Source organism: Peromyscus californicus, unplaced genomic scaffold (assembly GCF_007827085.1).
Source record: "Peromyscus californicus insignis strain IS unplaced genomic scaffold, ASM782708v3 Scaffold_8__1_contigs__length_139910024, whole genome shotgun sequence".
Lineage (NCBI taxonomy): Eukaryota > Metazoa > Chordata > Mammalia > Rodentia > Cricetidae > Peromyscus > Peromyscus californicus.
Genome location: NW_026294606.1, coordinates 36,753,015 through 36,773,922, shown reverse-complemented (window position 1 = coordinate 36,773,922; position 20,908 = coordinate 36,753,015). Strand labels below are relative to the sequence as shown.

Here is a 20,908-nt window from a genome sequence, read left to right as displayed (position 1 = left end):
ACTTCTGCCTAATGTTTGACTGTGGGTCTTGCATCTGCTCATATTAGCTATAGGAGGAAGCTTCTTTGATGATGATGAGGGTAGGCATAGATCTATGAATACAGCACAATATCATTAGGGAACATTTCCATGACTTTTAAATTTAATTGCATTTACTTTTGCTAGTACTGTTTGGTTCTACTCTAGGTCTCTGAACTATCCATCTTCAGGATCTTGGACATCCAGACAGTGATGGACATGCACTTCCTCTCACAATGTCAACCTCAACTTAGACCAGTTATTGGTTTGACACTCCAACAAGTTCTGAGCCATCATTGCACCAGCACATCTTGCTAGCAGGACAGGTTGTAGGTTGAAGGTTTGATGACTGGCTTGGTAACTCAGTCCCACCATTGGAAAACTTGCCTAGTTAGAGAAGATGGCAGGTTGAGGCTCCATATTCTTCATTGCTAGAAGTCCTTGCTAAGACTGCCCTCATAGATATCAGGACCTTTGCACTGCACTAGGTTTCCATATCACACCCCCCCCCCAAATTAAGTCGGGGTGGAAGGGACAGTGAGAGAGAGTATGGGAAGAGATGATCTGAATTGGGGCACATTGTAATCTTATCTAGCAGTTTAGAAAAATAAAATTTTCAGGTAAATGAATGGAACAAGAAACAATAATTTTAATGAGTTAACCCTTACCCCAAAATGCATACATTTCATTTCTCTTATTTGTGAATACTAGTTTTGAATCTTCAGATTTGTGTATCTCATTTGTATGTGTGGCACTATTCCTAGGGATACATGAATAGACATCTACTCACCATTTACAGATAAAAGTAGGGATAGCACCAAAGTCCAACTTGGTGAAGGAATGAGTTTCACTGTACTACCTATAGGTATCTGTATGAAGCGCAGGAGCAGAAATGAATCAAAGAGCAAACTGCCAAAACCAATCCTGGCATGGACGACATTTCACAAAAGCTGGAACAATGAAGCATACTATCCAACCTTCATGCAGCTCAATGGGTTGGAGTGTATGTGTATCTTCTTCAGAATTCTCACTTTGTCTGAGCTCTTCACAAAGTTCCGCTCGTCTGTGACTATTACACGTAGCCTGGCTCCTCTGTGCTTATTTCAAGTAGCTTGACTAATCTCTCTTCCATAGACAGTTTTGCTTTCCAGCTTATATAATCTTGTGGATGGAGGTACTTAGTGAATCTGGTCAATTTCATGGAAATCCTGAAGCTATTGGAGTTGTATACTTCCTGTAATAATATGCTTCCCTGTGAGACAGAAAGTTTAACTCCCCATGAGGATCCCTTCCTTTTACTTCCCTGTAAATATTCTGTGTTTCAAAGGGCTTCCTGACAAGATACAAGCTTTTAATCTTAGAAGCAACTGCTACAAGACAATTTCAAATACTCAGAGATGTCCAAAAATTAGTAATAGACCTTGGACAGGTGAGAGTGGTTTCTTTCAAGGGAGAGAAGTTAGAATGCAGATATATATGATAGGGTTAAGGAAAAATGGAATAAGAAATGTTAAATGATGTGAGGGACTGTAGGGCAGGACAGAAAAAAATATAGATGGAGATAACTTAACACTGAAGGCTTTCAGAAACAATAATGTGAAAGTTTTTACTATAGTAGTTTCCTAAAATATAAGCATATGCTTACATTTTAAAAAGCTCAATGGAATTATCCTACAGTGGGGCAACAATATCCATATTAGACACCACAGGATAACAAGTAAATGCACCTTGTTAGGAATGGATCACTTCTATCAAAATTGTTGGCCAATGAGAGCCTCATAGACTGTCAAACAATACAGGTTATTGCCATTGCTCTAGGTTACCCTCCCGAACATGATAATTAAACCCTATCACTGAAGACTCTGCTATATTGACGCATAGTAAAGCCTTGTGAGTATGTTGGGATATTATTTACCAACCTAAGAATATTTTTGGTAATTTCTGGCAAATAGAATAATAAAATACATGAAAAGAAAGTTCATGAATATTTACACCAAGCTTTGTTTATCTCAGTGTCGTCTTCTGGGTTTTCCATCACTCAGTTATTCTAGTCTTCAGTTTCTTGGTCTCTTTTAATCTTTGCTTCTTTTATCCTAGATTTGTGGCTAGTGATGTTCCTGCTATCCTGTTTTTCCTTTTAGCCAAGCTGACTTTCTTACATTGACTTTTTTGTATAACTACTTCATGATATCTCAAATTTTGCCTGGACTCAGTCCTTGTCTACCAACTTCACAGGTTCACAAACCTCAAAACTGGATTAATTTTATTTTATTTTCCACATCTAAAGTATTTCTTTCGGTCTTTAAATTGCCTTCAATACTTACATTGACATACATTGTCCTTTACCACATAACAATGATTTTTCCTGATGAAATTATGAATCCTCCATTAAAAACCAGGCTTTTCCTGGGATTACCCTGGAGTAATGTGTATATCATAATATCATAGTAGATTACTAGTACCCATTTAGAAGAAACATGATTTATAATTATTTACTACTTCTCTAAAGTGCTGTATATGTGACTCTCTCAGAGTTTTGTACATAATCAGAACAGTTATATCATAGAATATTCAAGAAAAATTGTTAACTGTGATATCTTCCTATTTGTCAGTGTTCCATCATGCTTTCAGGTGTCCAGTTCTAAACCATCAGTGTCTTGAAACTCTGCTTTCATACTCTCATCTTCATTTGCCACTGAAATTCTACTGATTTATTTTGACTGAGTGCGTCAGCCATTTTATTGATCTTAGTATAACGTTTGCTTATTTAGAAATTTATTTCACACAGCCATCTTGTTGTGAAAGTGAGTAACTGCTAATTCTTCTCAAATATCTTTTCTGCTTTCCCTTTGGTATCCCTACATATTACTTATGCTTTCTCTTAATCCCGCTTGAAAACTTCAGACTCCAATTTGAATATCACCACTGAGACACATGTCACCACGTCCTCTGGCCTGTTGCACTGTCTATAAATGTGGGAAAGACTTGTTTGTTTTATATAAATATATATATATAAATTTATATATATATTTGTTTTTTGAGACAGGGTTTCTCAGTGTAGCTTTGGAGCCTATCCTGGATCTCACTCTGTAGCCCAGGCTGGCCTTGACCTCACAGAGATCTGCCTGGCTCTGCCTCCCAAGTGCTGGGATTAAAGGCGTGCTCCACCACCACTCATTGTTTTATATTTTCATTTTTAAAGTAGTAAAGTAGTCTCAGATTCTGAGCGACATAAACGGGAAATTCAGGTTCTTTTCTAAGGTGGTCCTTAGAGTGATTAAGGTGGCAGATGGGCACTAGAGAAATATAAATCTGTTTCACTCTTCCTTCCTACTACATTTTTGAATGTTTAAATTAATTTTGTAACATGAATTTCTAAATGGTCTTATTAATAAAAAACCAAGTGCCAGAAATTGGGGTAAATTCTGAAAGATCGGAGAGACAGAACAAGCCACAACCAACCTCACCTCGTCAACTCTTCAGCTGATCTTGTTTCCACAAATCCTTAGACTGAAAGATTCTGAGTTCTCACCACCGAGGACCTCAGTTGAACTGCTTAAAAGGCCTCTAGTTCCTGGTCCTCATGTCTTATATACTTTTCTGCTTCCTGCCTTCACTTCCTGGGATTAAAGGCAAATATACCTTTCTCTGTTCAGACATCACTTCCTTCCTAGTGCTGGGATTAAAGGCATTTGTGCTTCCCAAATACTTGGTAGCAAAGGCATTAGATCTCAAGTGTTGGGATTAAAGGTGTGTGCCACCATGCCTGGTTCTGTCCAGAGTGTGGCCTTGAACTCATAGAGATCCAGACAGATCACTGCCTCCCAAGTGATAGGATTAAAGGCGTCTGTGCCACCACTGTGTGACTCCTATGTCTAATCTAGTTGCTGTCTGCTCTCTGATTCCCAGATCAGTTTTATTAGGGTGCACAATATTTCAACCACACTTGTCAAAGTTCAGATTTTTACATGCACATCACAAAAGACTGGATCCTTATTATATTAAATGAAACAAAAGACTCTTAGAATTTCGTGTTAAATCTGTTGTTTCTAAAGAATTAGATTTTATTGTATAAAAGAGATCCATTGTAGCCATGGATGCACTGAGAGGAAATAAAAGCACTACAGTTCTTGTTCAAAAATGCTCATGTCAGCAGGACATTGCAGGGTTGTGCAGTCCACACTCATTCTTAAAAACACTCATTTTTAAAGACCTCTCGGCACCTCAGGAGCTTGAGGAAAGCGTCAATCTTATGAGTATCCCTTCTCAGGCAGCGGAACAGGGTATAAAAGGCAAAAAGGTGAGTGTCTTCATCAGATGATTGCAAGTCTGTCAGTCCAGACCAGACAGGATAGGCCTCTTTTTCAACTTCATTCTGGCTCTAAATATCAAATGGACAGATGTTAGTCACATTATCCCCTCATAGGTCTCTCTGTCTCTCTGTCTCTCTGTCTCTCTCTCTGCGTGTGTGTGTGTGTGTGTGTGTGTGTGTGTGTGTGTGTGTGTGTGTGTGTGTGTATGTGTGTGTTTGTGTGTGTGTAATAGACATGATTTGGATGTCAGTGGTCAATTTTGGATAAAGTTTCTGCATTGAAGTCTACTTTGATTTTTGAGAAATCTGCCATTACATTTACCTGCAACTCATGGCTAATCTCTTTAAGTCTGAGCCACTAGTCTAAGGGCTACAAAGGGAAGACACCACATCACCCATTTGACACAAATCCTGGAACTGGACTCAGGTCCTCACACATGGAAGGAAGGCACTTACAGACACGAGACATCTTCCAGTGCACGTTTTGTATAAATTGTTAATTAATTTGGGTGAAACACAGAGGACTATAAATTTATAATGAGAAGTCCTGGAAATTGGGATAAAAACATTAAACACCAAAACATAATTTGGAGACAGGCATATGTATTTTCTGACATGCCACTTATCTCAGATAAGACAGATCCATACACAAGCAGACAGATAGTGAACCAGGAGGCACTATTTGAATGTAAATATGGAATTAACTAAAAGACAATGAAAGGCTAGTATCAGTACTTTCAGTTTTGGGGAGTTTTACATGTTCTCAGTACTTTCCTTGATGTGTCCTTCATATCATATTAGTTCTGGTAGAGTGTCCTGTTCCTTTCCTTCATTTCAGATAAATCCATTCTACATTGTATACACTCTATTGAATCCTTGAACATGAGCAGTATATTTCACTTAACATATTGTGTGCAGGCAATCCAGGCAGTGACTGCTATATGATCTTCTGCACATTAGGCTGTAGTGTCCTCCCCATCCAGACAAGCCACTGTCGAAATAACTGTGAGGCACAGAACTATTTTCTACAGAGATCACTGTTCTAAGGGCTTATTAATTGACCTTGTATTTGGGAATTTCAAAATTCTTGCTGAGTTACATAATTCACAATCTTTATACATAGGATGACCAAAGATACATGTTGAAACTGCTTACCCTACTGAGTATGGTCTTCATTCCTTCCTGAAGCACATGGGTTTTGTCCTTCACAGCATTGGCTGTTTTCATCATTATATCAGAAGCTCCAGGGAGGGTGGGCACTGCAGAAATCAGGTGTTTCAGCGGTTCTTCCCAGGCATGGGAAATATTGATCAATGTTTTCAGAAGGTCTTCAGTCTAGGAAAACATCATTAGATATCAGCTTAAACTAAGTGACATACAGCTGTGTTGATAGATACTTGTGGTTTTTTTTTTTCACAAGGGAGGCAAACTACAGTGTATTTTTATTAGTAGTAATGTATGTTAATGACTTCAAAATACTTAAGTATTACCTGAAAATAAAATTTCAGCTACTGAATTCTACTTTACTAAATCAAACAAATTGGGTCTTAATAATTTTGACTGTTCAAAATGATCATATTTCATTTTTCATTTACGTTCTACCTTTTGTCCTACTTGTTTGAACTGTTCTCTTTGATTGCTTGCCCTGCCTATGAGAAAATTAGGTTTATCGGGATCAGGAGTTGTCCAAAATATGACTCTTATTACATTGATGCCAATAATCTCAGGAGTTAATGCTTCAAATCATTTCTATACTACTGAATCAAATTGGTCTCTCATATACTTCCTTAAGATATTTATATTATGGTAGAATATTATAACAGGTGACTTCAGACAAAATGGTTTCCAAAATTCTACTTTTTCTTTTATCTACATAATTCCTGCTACCCTTGATTCTAGAGGAGTTGCATAATTATTGACATATACATAAGAAAAATTATTATAAAGAATTGCTTTAATTCCAGGCATTGGTAGAAATCAGAATGGAATTTTGGCCTGTAATTGTTAGTACATGTCAGAGTCATACAAAATAAAGTCTTTAGTTAGCTGTTTACTCTGATGTTTATAAGCAATCTTACAGTCTATGGAAATAAAGAATAGAGAGTAATTCAACTATAATCTAAATAAAATGTTTATAAATAAATGGAGACACCAATGGTGATAACCAACATATTCCTAGTAGCATTAGACAAAAGGATTAAGAATGATTACATGACATGAAAGAAGTTTAGTGTAAATACTTACTTAATATGCAAGGGAAATGACTTCTGTGTACTGTTTGGAACCAAAGTCTTCTTAAAAGTACTATTATCAGAGACTATTTTTCAAAATTAAATATTTCAGTGTCAACAGTGTGCTATTCCCACTGTGTAGAATGGTAATCTATATAAATATTTTGTTCTGTTTCTTTTTTCTTTATGATAACCACACTTTATTCATGAGAATATCTTGTATATGTGTTATTTGTGTTGGTAATAGCAGCATGACTGGAGAATAGATTATGTCTGTGAAATTGCTATACATATTAATTTTATATAAATAAAACTGATGTTATTGACAATTAGCCAGAGTGAAGAGATCATAACATATATACATTAGATCTTCAGAGTTATGTAGATGTCTTCAAAACAGAAGTCACCCAGAGGAACGTGATATAGTTTAGAGTAGAGTCCTTTGTTCAGTTAAGATGTAGGTAGGAGAAGGCAGATCAGTCAGGGAAGACTGCATAAATTAGGATGGAACAGAAATAGGTCCAGGAGAGTTTAGAAAAATAAAAAGAAAGGACACACTGCTTATTTTTTTAACTTGATGCCAGAGGAGGATCCTTTAGTGTTATGTTACAAGCACAAAGGGATTTGCATTTACTCTATATGTGTATTTATATATTAAAAATGAGTGTCCAGTTCAGATCAAAACTTTCCTGGAAAAAGCAGGTGTTGGTAAAAACAGTTTTCTATGATGACAATTACAATTCTGGGACAATATGATTTGGCAGGCATTTTAGTTAGTGCTAAGGCTATCAGCTCTATGACGTGATTGTTCTCTGACATCTGCATCGTTTTTGATCTGCTGGATCAGAAATTTCCACACCTCTTGTTGGCTTAGTGATCACACACAGCACAGTTACCTTTGTATAGCATAACTTGTTTCATAAAAAACAGGGAGGAAACCTACTTTTGTTTCATGGGCTTCTTCTCGAGACTCTGGAGTGTGGATGGAAGCAGTGTGGCATAGGCTGGGCATTCTGGTCTTGTACCAACTGTTCTTGAAATATTTCATGTCCTGGATGAAATTAAATGATTTAGTTTTCTGGGGATTCAGAATTGAGTAGAAATTAACATTGTATGTTTGATAAACCCTGCATTTTTCATATTTAAGAACAAAAATTGAAACAGTAGAACGATGGAAACACCATCTGCCTACCCTTCATTCCCTTCTGCATGCAATCAACTCAACTGTCCTCTCAATCTCTTCCCCTCTTTTAGCTCCCTTGTATTGTACTTGCTAATGTTATTGTTTGGAAAGAAAGCACTAAGATGTACCCAAACTTCTAATTACTTACATCTTTAAGTATCAGTTTTTCTAGAATGAGTGTCATAGAAATAATTATTTTTCAATAAATTAATTATTTTTGTATAAGAACTGTTCATTTATAACTTGGTTCTCAAATATCAACAAGTGTCAACATGACAAAAATGTTCTTGATAAATGTAGGCTTCACAAATATTATTACAATCAATAATTAACCATTAAATTCTAGTTGCATTTTAAGGAAATAGCAGAAAGTGAAGTAAGAATTCACATAAATATTCAAAGTTTCTGTGCTAATGATATGAATAGATGTACTTGCATTAGATATTTCTTAAGAAAATACAAATCACTTAATTCTAAATATCACCAAATTTAAAAGAGTTAAAGTGTTCTTAGAAAAGTTGTGCAGCTAGAATATTAGAGGAAGAATGAGAGGTATGGGAAAACAATAATGGTAATGTATATTCCCTATCAATATAACGATATATAATCCATATGCTCAATATTCAAAGGACATTGGCTTTTCTGTTTCCTGCTGACAGACCCAGATAGATGAGTTAAATCCCTGGGGGAGAAGGAATATAGTTTGTGTCTAAAGTAGCCCATCAATTTCACTAAGACATCCATTGCTAAAAATGATAACCCGGGATTGTTTGCATTTATGAGCTTATCTGTAACTATGTTGTTTTATTATGTTTTTCATTGTTGACATGATTTCAATTTGCTTAAATTTATTTCTCTCCACCTAACTAACTTCAGTTCTCCTGTACTAGTTATCTTCAGATCAGTCAGTAAGGAGTGTTCAGGAATACAGAACGCATGGATACATGACCAGGAAATCAAAATTCCAACTAAGAAGTTCAAAGTTGTTATTGTTAAAGTTAGTAAAGGAAAATTTGAAATATCATTGAATTCTTTTTGAGATTTTATGAAACTTCATATTTTCCCTTTATACATTTTGCTATATGATTCTTCCTATTAACTATTAATTAGGTATTTGGAAGTGGATACATGACTCATTCCAATTTAATCAGTGATTAGCTATGTGAAGGTACTTTTAGAAAAGAATCCAGAGGCAAGGACATTACTTACAAATTCATGGTATAAATCTGCAGCAAGAAAATATGTGTTATGAGACTGATCAACCACTCGATAATACAGGTCTTCAGTGGACATAGAGCCAGTTGGTTTGGAGGCCACATGCTCCCAAAGGAGCAGATTTGACACCATCAGCAACATACATAGCCCTGCTGTCAGAGAAATGGCAATGAGGTGATCTATACAAATCAGGTTACAACAGTTAAACGAGCTGGGAATGTGTTCTGAGGGCCCTCTGCTATGTGATTTGGGTTGATATACCCTACTAGAGCATTCACCTTTTCGACTGGTAAAATACAGAGATAGCTACATTTTTCCAGTAAAAGTTTGACATGTAGGAGACTTTTCATAGTTTGCATTTACTCCAAAAGAGCTTCTCAAGTTTGCAAACACATGGAGTTTGATTAACTATGAACCACAGTCTTCAAGTCATTATCTGCACATATTTGAAATTCTAGAGAATTTATGTTGTCTTTCATTTTATTAAATACATTATTATTGTAACTAATTCATTTTCCTTGTACATATCACTTAAGACTGGGGTGATTTGATAGTTTATTCAGATTGATTTATGTGAGCAGTTATCCAAGCTGGGCACACAAATTAATTATAACTTCCTATTTTTGTGCTTGAAGCAATTGGACTACATCTTTAATATTGTGTTTTCAATATACCCTAATTTCTCTATAATGCAAGTTGAACACTTTGAGTTCTAAGTTTATGATTATGATTATTGTTATCTTTGGTTTTTCAAGACATTGTTTCTTAGAGTTGTTTTGGTGCCTATCCTGGACCTCGCTCTGTAGACAAGGCTAGCCTGTCTAGCAGAGATCTGTCTGGCTCTGCCTCTGAGTGCTGGGTTTAAAAGCATGCACCAAAGCCACCCAGCTCTGTTGTATTATCTTTTGTTCTAGACTGTGACTTTTAAAATGGAGATGTTATACATCTAATGACTCTTAAGTATCAGTAACGATGTTCCATTTTACCCTCCTGTTTATAAAGACAACACAATATAACTCTGAGAATTGCCTGTGTCTGTAACATAAGGAAGTTCCTATTGAAAAATTCTGAGCTCAAACTTAATCAAGCAACTAGAATATAGAGAGTTCTTTCAGCTCTGTGTTGACTTCTCTCTAGATTAAGCATGATCAAATATCAGTTCCCTCCAAAATTCAGAGCAGACTACAACAAAAAAAAACTACTCTAAAAACAGGCTTTGTGAAATATACACTAAGGATTACTTAGACTCTAAGAAGTACCCAGTGAATGGCTACTTACCAGAGCTTGGTAAAGTCAAAGCAAGCGGCATCTTGGAGATGATCCACCACAGTATGAACTTCAACTCGGGAAAGCTTCTTCAACTGAGTGCTGCCTTCAGTCAACTTTCCACCTCCCATATATACCACCAGATTGTACCCAAAGCCAGACCGAGCTGGTGGCCAGATTGAATCAACATCTATAGATCAGTGACATTCTTTCCTCAGGGTTTGTTAACATCCTCTTTACATTTACCACAGTTATATGTCAATATGTGTCACACTTCTTTCCCCCCCATAAGATCTATAGAATGCAAGTCATTCTCCAAATCGAAAGACCATCTCTGTTCATTCATTACTCATTGTCAGGTAAGTAGGAGAAAAGACTTATTCCCCAATTCTTTTCCCTAGTTAAATATCTTATATGTCTGTCATGTCTTCTGCAATGTTCCCTAGTGTTTCTGGTGATGATAAATGGTTTCCATAATCTACCGTATCTCCACACAAGTCTACCATTAACACTGTAAAATATTTATCTCAATAAACTCAGTAACAGTTCCAGTAATCAACAGGTCTAAACACAAATGTTTAGAAAGCATTTTGACAAGAACTTCATACCCATTGATAAAAAGTCTACTTATAAATGCAGATCATGACATTTTTAGGCACCTTATTTTTGCTGTCTTAAAATATAACATATTGATTGCTTTATGTGTCTTGAGACATAGAACATAGCCGATAATTGTTGGTTGCAATGGCAACTGCTGTGCCATGGTTTTCCTAATTACTACACTCTATCAATGTTGCTGATGGCTGTATCATGTCACTGAATTATAGCAATTTTAGGCAATTATCCTGAAATTGCTACATAGTGACCAGGATCACCATGAAAGGTATTCCAAGTTGTAATAGATCCTATATCATAGAAACTCAAAATTTTGATTTTTTCTGATCAAAATATTCAATTTCTTTAGCAATTGGACTGTTTATTTCTGATGTGCAAATAACAATAGAGGCAGCAGCGTGGATAAAGTTATGGTATCATGTACCTCATGGAAAAATATCTAGAGAAGAAACCAACTTTCACACTGAGAGTTCATTAACATATACATATATATATGTTATGTATGTATATGGCATATATATGTATATGGCATTTCTTTTTCTGGTCCTGATGAGCCCCTTGTATAATTTTACTTTCACTACTGTGTTCATTGTTTTTCAAGATGTTTTACAAAGTCATTCAGAGCACAGGTCTATTTCATGGATCAGTTAGAAATGGTGCACAGTTTTGAGTCAATGCAAAATGTTATTGATATTGAGAATCTGTAAGAATATAAATAAAATTATAACAAGTTCTACTGGAGTATGAAAAAACACCTATGTTTATCAACTACTAAGGGAGAAAGTTGATTATGTGAGAATGTATCGGAGAAACTGTTCCAGCTATCTATAATCTACCATCATTTTGGCTCATCTTGGAATTTTGAATTTTACTGTCCCTCAAAATTTAAGAAAGAACTTGAGGGGATACTTAGGTACATTTTAGGGTCAAGTAGGACCACATCCTTCTAGGTTCTACTACTTTCACTTCACCCTCAAGCTCCATTAATGGCTGAGACATAAACTACAGAACACTTTGACTACAGCCTGTTTATTGATAAAATCTTTTTACTTAGAGGGCCCAAGAATGACTATAAAGTTTCCATCTTAACATCTCCCTTTACTTACAATAACATACATTTGCCTATAAATCACCCTGAAGTAATCCTCTATATTATATAAACATAAATCAACATAGCACATTTCCTTTCATACTCTTTTTTAAGTTTCTTTTTTTTGGGGGGGGGCGGTTAAAGACAGGGTTTCTCTGTGTAGCTTTGTGTCTTTCCTGTAGACACACTACTCACTACTACTGGCTACTCACTCTGTAGCCCAGGCTGGCCTTGAACTCATACCTGCCTCTGCCTCTCATGGGCTGGGATTAAAGGCATGTGCCACCACTGCCCAACCCCTTTCATATTCTTAATACAAGAAAGATATTATCACAGTATACTTTGATCCCTTAGTACCTGCTTGACCTCAAGTCACTCTTGTGCCATTCAGATTCTAAGGACAGATTTTTTCCCTACAGCCCATCTTGATTGCTTAAATACTTGGATCATCCATAATCTCTCTATAGTAATCACGATCCTCTGGTTTATTTCTGATATCTGATTATATTCTAAGCAAAGTGAATGTGCCCTACTCTTTGGCTATCAAACTATTGCTTTTTTCCACTGACACATTATAATTTATCCGTTAGTTATGTAGCAGTTTGACTCAGTAGCATTATCCAAAAAGATGAGAAGTTCCTATCCTCTGTCTATCCAGATTATAACTCTGCAGATCAATGGTATTTAAATTTCTTATATCCTACAAATGGTTTTCTGCATCAGAGCAGGGACAATGTGGCGGTCACATAACCTTCAAGGTAGTCACAATTTCTCAGCATCACAGTCAGACTTTGATATGATCTTAACTGTGTCCTAAATAGTTTCAGAATTTATAGGACCTCCCCAGGCATGGGAGGAAAGAGAAATTTACCTTTTGCACTTTCTCCCAGTTCAGGCAGAATGTAAAGAAGAAAATCAAGGTCATTTTCATTTACTAATTCTTTTTTACTTAATTTCTGATGAAATTAGAGAAACTGATAGTTTTAGTTTAAGGATCTCCTGTACATAGACAGCTTTGCTCACCATCAGGACAGTTAATGACCAGCTATCACTGTGGTCATTTTCAGGGAATTCTTTAGGGTTAGTAGTTTATTATCTGGTGTTCTAATGTAAGACTAAGGCTGTAACTGTTAACATCCATGCACTTTTGTTGAATAGGTACACACTCACACACACACACACACACACACACACACACACAAACACACACCCTTTGGTTATGTGTTGCTCTAAAGTGTTTATATATCTTTATGTATGTGTGTTTGTTAGTATATGTATGCACTTATACTGGCCTGTGAATAGCCATGGAATCATTCTCAGAAATAGTTTACCTCATTTAAAAAAAAAATTGCCTTGAAACCCTAAACATCACTAATTAGGATGAGCTGAATGGACAGACATCCAGGAACCTTTGAGTGTCTTTCTCCCCAGTACTAGGATTGAAGTTTAAGTCACCATACCAGGTGTCATTATTTCTGAGGATCAAATTCAGGTCCTTGTGTTTATAATGTAAAAACATCACAGAGTCTTCCACCCTAGCATGGTGATTTTATATGTATAGAATGCTGTGGTTGCTGAATATCATGATTAGAAGAGTTAAAGAAAATTCAGTCTTGAACTTGATATGCACTTTTTTCTTTTGACAAATTGTAAACAATGTATATTTAATAATTTGTTTGAATATTTTGCTTATTGGTTTTTCTTTGTGACTTAATTTCTGGTAAAAGAATCTCAGGATTCTACTTAGTCTTTTGTGGTATTCTTGTGTTTAACATTTTAAATCTTTATTTCCTCATTGTTTTGTCGAAGTTATGTAGAATCATCTTACAGAGTATACTTTATGTGGAGTTCTACAAAGTCAAACATCTCTTGTTTATCTATTTATACTGAAATTAAATTGTTCCATCTTGGTGAGCAGCTTATTAAGTAAAAGAATCATAAAAGAGACATGGAACAAAATGTCTTAAGAGGGTGTGAAAAATTCCTTTCACTCAGAACCTCATTTAGGTGAGGTAGGAAACAGTTCCACAGCTTCAGGAAGACCCTGAAATTGATCACATTCAGTAGGATTCTCCATAGCAAAATGTATGTACTGGAAAGACAACAGGGAGATGCTTCCAGACAAGTTGAGCTGACCAAAACACTCCTAGGCCTGCTGTGCTCCATGGAGGAGACAGAGAAGAAGCTGGATGAACTAGGAAATTGTCAGACCTATCAGACTGACTGAAAATTAGCTACACAGCCTTTGAGCTGCTGGCATAGTATGTGTTATGCTGTAGTTTTCTAGTTCCCCTGAGGTTTCATCCATCCTGGACTGAGCTTGGGGAGATCTAACTCTCCTTCTGTAATGTCTTCTCCTGTCTGTAACCTTTCACTAGTATTAGTGCATTTAAGCACAATAAGATTACTGGTTTGCCAAATATGAAATTTGATGATACCTTTATTTTGGTCTATCATTGTGTCTCTCTCTGGTGTGAGTGAATGTGCTTTCATGTCTCCTTGAGAGGATTAGTATCTCGCAATAGTATTTCATATATCTGTGACCTAAAGACTGCTACTGCCACTGTCTAAGCGAGGATAATAGATTTGAAATATTAAATTTCAAGAATGTGTGTGTTCTCTGTGTATGTGTCTCTGTGTGTGTCTATGTCTCTATTTCTGTGTCTCTCTGTTGCTCCTTGTCTCTCTCTCTGTCTCTCCTGTGATATTCAGATGTGAATTTAAGGTATCTCCCTCTATTGATAGTTTATGTTTATGGAAAGTTCTTACAAAAATCTTGTTTCTTGTCTTAAATTTACAGTAAGCTGCTGACATCACATACATGGGTCACAGGATATGAATAAATCCAACCAGTACTAGCTTGTAATATTGATTCATACTGGATAAAATTCATAATATATAAAGTTATGATTCATTATGTGAGAGGAGAAAGTGTTACCAACAGGATTACCCAGGTATCATCAAACCTGTGATCTCCTATATTGAATTGCATGCCATCATATGCTCACTGTAGCAAGAGCAGCATGAATAGTAGGGCATGAGGCATACTCTACAGGATAAAAGTCATTTATGCTTTTATTAATCAGGTCAAAATCCCTTGAATCTTCATGTTATATGTCTTAAATGAAAATTTGATGCTATTGTTCTGCTTTAAAAAACATTGTAATTAACTGTCCCATAAGTCCTTTGTTTTATACTCAATGATTTGGGAAGCTCTCTGTTCTCATCAGCAACATTCCTATGTGCTGTATAGTTTTTCAGAAATTAGTAACTGTTGTACATTCACAGTGCAAGTCGTTGAAGAATATTCAGCTTCCAGTGGGATAACTATGCAGCAACACAAAATTTTTGGGAAATGTGAGGGCCATTACACACATGTATTCAAAGAAACTCTTTCTATATTCTTAAGAGCTGCTTATGATCAAACCAGGATAATACTCCATCATCACTTAAAAGGGAGCTTGTGAAGTACTACAACTTTCTAAACTGTTACTTGTAGTGATCCCTTCTGGAGAGAGGAGAGTGAATTTTCTACAGGAATGAAGGCTCTAAGAGACTACTCATGCTCAGGTAGATGATTTAACTCATGACATCTACACACTGTAATAAGGAGATTGCGTGAGATCAAATCAGAAGACACGAACATGGAAGGGAAAAGTGAGAGAGCAGATTCAGTAGGAAGTTTGAAGTGAGGATGTGGGATGTGGTTTTAATGAGAGCACATTAATTCATGAAAGAAATTATTAAACATTAAAAACTAGGCATTTTCATAGCTGTTGCTTCACATTTCTTATGAAATTGTAAAAGTGCTTCAGCAGGTTCTCTACACCTGAGTTTGAAACAACTAAAAATTAATTGATTTTCCTTTATTAAAAAATGGGAGAAAATACTTACATTCATTTTCTTAATGTAGATAAAAACTATGTTTGGAATTAAAGTTTACAACCACAGTATAACTATAATAAAATTTACTAAATAGAACCAACTCATTTTTCTTATTTATTTTTATATGAAAAAAATCCATTTTATAATAAAAGAAATCCATAAAAAATGGGACCTGTAACACAGAGAATAATCTCTAAAGAAATGGTTTCTCTATTAAATTTTCAATTATATGGTGGGATTTGCTTTGTGGCCAAGTATGTGGTCGATTTTAGAGAAGGTTCCATGGGGTGCTGAGAAGAAGATATATTCTTTTTGTTAGGATGGAATGTTCTGTAGATATCGATTAAGTCCATTTGAGTCATGCCATCAGTTAAGTCCTTTATTTCTCTGTTAAGTTTCAATTTGGGAGATCTGTCCAGTGGTGAAAGTGGGGTGTTGAAGTCTCCCACTATTAATGTGTGCGGTTTTATATGTGGTTTAAGCTTTAGTAATGTTTCTTTTTCATATGTGGGTGCCCTCGTGTTTGGGGCATAAATGTTCAGAATTGAAACTTTATCTTGGTGGATCTTTCCGGTGATGGGTATGTAATGCCCTTCTTGATCTCATTTGATTGATTTTAGTTTGAGGTCTATTTTGCTAGATATCAGGATGGCTACACTCGCTTGTTTCTTAAGACCATTTGATTGGAAAGTCTTTTCCCAGCCTTTTATTTTTAGGTAGTGTCTATCTTTGAATTGGAGATGTGTTTCTTGTATGCAGCAGAAAGATGGGCCCTGCTTTCGTATCCATTCTGTAAGCCTATGTCTTTTTATAGGTGAATTAAGTCTATTGATATTAAGGGATATTAATGACCAGTGATTGTTCATTCCTGTTATTTTTTGGTGGTAGTGTGTGTACTTATCTTCTTTGGGGGTTACTACTGTGGCTTTATCTATTGTCTGTGTTTTCAAGGGTGTATCTGACTTCCTTAGGTTGGAATTTTCCTTCTAGTGCTTTCTGTAGGGCTGGGTTTGTGGATAAGTATTGTTTAAAACTGGCTTTGCCTTGGAATTACTTGTTCACTCCATCTATGATGACTGAAAGTTTTGCTGGGTATATTAGTCTAGGCTGGCATCCATGGTCTCTTAGTGCCTGCATTACATCTGTCCAGGTGCTTCTGGCTTTCAAAGTTTCCATTGAGAAATCAGATGTTATTCTGATGGGTTTTCCTTTAAAAGTCTCTTGGCCTTTTTCCTTAGCTGCTCTTAGTATTCTTTCTTTATTCTGTACATTTAGTTGTTTAATTCTTATATGGCAAGGGGACTTTGTAGGGGGTCTAGTCTGTTTGGTGTTCTATAGGCTTCTTGTATCTTCATAGGCATTTCCTTCTTTAAGTTGGGAAAGTTTTCTTCTATGATCTTGTTGAATATATTTTCTGTGCCTTTGAGTTGGTATTCTTCTCCTTCTTCTATCCCTATTATTTGTAGGTTTGGTCTTTCTATGGTGTCCCAAATTTCTTGGACATTTTGGTTCATGACTTTGTTGGCTTTAGTGTTTTCTTTGACTGATGAATCTATTTCTTCTACCGTATCTTCAATGCTAGAGATCCTCTCTTCCATCTCTTGCATTCTGTTGGTTATACTTGCATCTGAAGTTCCCGATTGTTTACTCAGATTTTCTATTTCCAGCATTCCCTCTGTTTGTGTCTTCTTCATTTTTTCTATTTCTCTTTTCAGGTCTTGGACTGTTTCCTTCATCTGTTTCATTGCTTTTTCATGATTTGCTTTCAGTGCTTTATTGTTTTCTTCCAGGACTTTATTGTTTTCTTCTACTTTATTTGTCCTTTCCTCTAGTTTTTTATAGCGTTCTTCCCATTTTTTGTTTGTCCTTTCCTCTATATAAGCCTCTACCTTCTTCTTGATGTTATTCATAAGACTGTTTTCTTCTGCTTCTTCCAATTTTTGATGTTCAGGTCTAGATGTTGGAGGAGGGCTAGGTTCTGGTGATGCTGTATTGTTCTTCATTTTGTTGTATGTACTTCTGCCTTGACGTCTGCCCATCTCCTTGTGGTTCGTTCTTGGTCTTATCAGCACACTTGGTTCAGACAGAGCTGACAGATTCAGGAAGTCTCTCTCTCTTGTCCAGATGGGAACTCTGGGGCAGGATGGGAACTCTTGTCCAGAAGGGAAGTCCAGGGCAGGATGGGAGCTGGGTGCCGGTCTCTAAGTCTCAGGAAGTGGCTGGGGGTTCAGGCAGATGGGCGTGCGGCAGGGCTTGGAGATTGCAGGGTCTGCCGGGGGTCTTGGAGAAGGGGCGCCTTACTGGTAGGGCTTGAAGGGAACATGCCCAGTGGCCAGAACCTGTGGCCAAGTTGGGCAGATCTTCCCCGGAGTTACCGGTGCCCAGGGATGGGCTCTATGCTGAGCCCAGGCACTCACCTCTGGTCCAGAAGGGAAGACCATGGCAGGATGGGAGTTGTGCGTAAGTAGATCATTTTGAGTTGTATTAAATTTTGTTCTGGAAGGTGACATTTGCAATGGAAGGTATTAAACAGCTGATGCTTCTTAGATACTAGTAACATTGTCCTCTATTTTCCCTCTTAATATACAACAATGTAAAATAGCTATAAGCACTGTCATGTGTATGTAAAACAAGGGTGATTTTCATTTGAAAGCCACTGATTTCAGAGTTAATTTAGCAAATACAACCTAAAATGATCTCATCATTATGTTGCCATTTCTCCAGAGGAAGCATGATCAAATAACAGTATACAGAGTTATACAGTTGACTGTACCAAAGACAATACACTCTGGAACAAATATGCTTTGGTAGCATTTTCTTAGTGGTACAAAGATGAATGACTACTTTCTGGATTCTGCAAGAGTCAAAGACAGCATCATCTCTGAGATTTCTAGCACAGTCTTGGTTCCAACTCAGTTGTTGTGACATACATTATATGTCTCTGAGACTACAGGTTCCATATTGACCAAGTCTTTTACTCAGGCAGCTCAAAAATGGCTGAACATTTGACATCTTAGTATCTATCATGACTTACATTAACATGAGATGTATACATTCCAGAATGAGCTAACCCTCAATATTATATAAAAGTTAATCTGCATAACTCATTCCTTTTCAGTATTCTTTTTCTTGAGGGAAATTATTACAATATACTTTGATGCCCCCAGACCTGTTTGAATTCAAATAAACATTGTGCCATTTAACTTCCTTTTCTTTTCGCAGTCCAAATGTTTGCTTTAATACTTGGATCATAGAAAACTTCTCCTTTGGTAATGTCATCATGTGATTAAGTTATGATTTGAGTGTACATTATGAACACAGTCACTGTGTGCCCCTCTTTGGCTCTCAAACTGTCCCCCTTTTTCCTCTGACAGGTTAGAGTGTGTTTTTCAGTTTCATAGCATTTCAGCTCAGTAGAAGTTTCCAAAAAGAGATGAGAACTTCCTAACCCCTGTCTATCCAGTTTAGAACTTTGCAAACCAATGGTGGTTGAATTTCACATATCCTGCAAACTATGTCTGCAGTAGAGAGCAGGCACAATAAGGGGTCTACAGCTCTTAACCCTCAAGATAGGGACAGAGTCTCAGTATCACAGTCAGCCTTAGATATAATCTGAACTGTGTCCTACATAGTTTCAGAAACTGTAGCATCTCCTCAGGCATGGGTGGAAGGAAAAATTTACAGTTTGCATTCTCCCCGGTCAGTCAGAATGCAAAAAACAAATCAAGTTCATTTTCCTTTACTAATTCTTTCTTCCTTGGTTTCTGAGGAAATCTTATAAACTTGTTATAGTATGGACAATTTTGCTCTAAATCAACCATCAGGAAAACTCATGATCAGCTCTTCCTGTGGTTATTTTTCAGGGAGTTCCTTTACCCTGGTAGATTTGCCATGGTGTTCCGTTTGAAAATGGAGGTTGTAACTTTTACATTCATACATAGTTTATAACTAAGTAAAAATAATGTAAATGGGACCTTTGATTATTTTTATGCTCTCAGGCATTTCCAAGTCTTTGTGTGTGTGTGTGTGTGTGTGTGTGTGTGTGTGTGTGTGTGTGTGTGTGTGTGTGTTTGTGTGTGTGTGTGTGTGTGTGTGTGTGTGTGTGTGTGTGTGTGTACAGTTATACAGAACAGGTTGTTTTTATTAAGTTTAATCTCACAAATTAGGAAAATCTTTCTGGTTATACACCCAGGAACTGACAACATATAAACAGGCACAGTAAAATATACAGAATAGTGTTTGCCTCTAACTTGAGTATCATTCTCTTAACTTCTCAAAAGACTCAGAGATCATCATTTTAGAAGGAATTAAAATAATGTCAGTGCTAGAGGTAATAGATATATGTGGTAAGATAATATTTACTGACATGTCATGTCCGATGTACAAATTAAATCACAGTTGTAAATATTTTTATGAGTGCTGTGTATGATCAATCTATGTTAAGATCCAACATTAATGAAAAAGGACCTCATGAAATCTTACAACTTGCTGCTCTAGTTTTCTTAGTTAATACTCCAAGAAGTTTCATATTAAAGAACTTAGAAATTTTCAATGGTGACTATTGGAGGAAGGAGAATTATATTATAGAAGGATTCACTCACTGAGAGGCTACCCATGCTCAAGCAGATGACCCTAGCCCTGTGACTCAAACAGGCCACACTATACCGATTCCACAAGGTAAACTCAGAAGATATGAAGGTGGAAAAAGAAGATAGGAGACACACAGGGCTCTGTTTCCTAGTGTGTCCTTGAACTCACAGAGATCTGGATGGATCTCTGCCTCCTGAATGCTAGGAAATGAAAGGAAGTAATAGAAAGTGGATTTGAATAAAACATAATTTTGCCTAAAAGAAATTTTCAAACAATAAAAAAACTTCCTACATTCTTTCTGTTGTTTCATTTTTGCTATAAAATTGTAAAATTGCTCTAACAGTTTCTCTATAACCAGGCTTGGTACACATTAAATAAATTGATTTTTCTTCAATAAATCTGTATGTAAAATTTGTTTATTTTCTATTTTGTTGTAGGTAAAAGCTACATTGGGAGACAAAGTTGAACAACCACTGTTTGACTACAATGTCAATTTACTGATT

The 20,908-nt window shown here is 36.3% G+C and overlaps 1 protein-coding gene across 2 annotated transcripts; it reads right to left on the bottom strand.

Annotated features, from left to right (window-relative positions):
• Window positions 1–4,207: 4,207 nt before the first annotated feature.
• LOC128102988 (prolactin-3D4-like) lies at window positions 4,208–18,461 on the bottom strand. 2 transcript variants are annotated; one of them, XM_052726998.1, is made up of 6 exons: window positions 18,447–18,461; window positions 11,781–11,793; window positions 8,954–9,111; window positions 7,505–7,612; window positions 5,486–5,665; window positions 4,208–4,399 (listed from the first exon to the last, which is right to left on the bottom strand). In XM_052726998.1, the coding sequence occupies exons 1-6, from the start codon at window positions 18,459–18,461 to the stop codon at window positions 4,208–4,210; spliced, it is 666 nt and encodes a 221-aa protein (XP_052582958.1). The 2 variants fall into 2 exon arrangements, with proteins under 2 accessions (XP_052582958.1, XP_052582957.1); XM_052726997.1 differs by lacking the exons at window positions 11,781–11,793; window positions 18,447–18,461 and adding an exon at window positions 10,238–10,268.
• Between the last annotated feature and the right edge of the window lie 2,447 nt (window positions 18,462–20,908).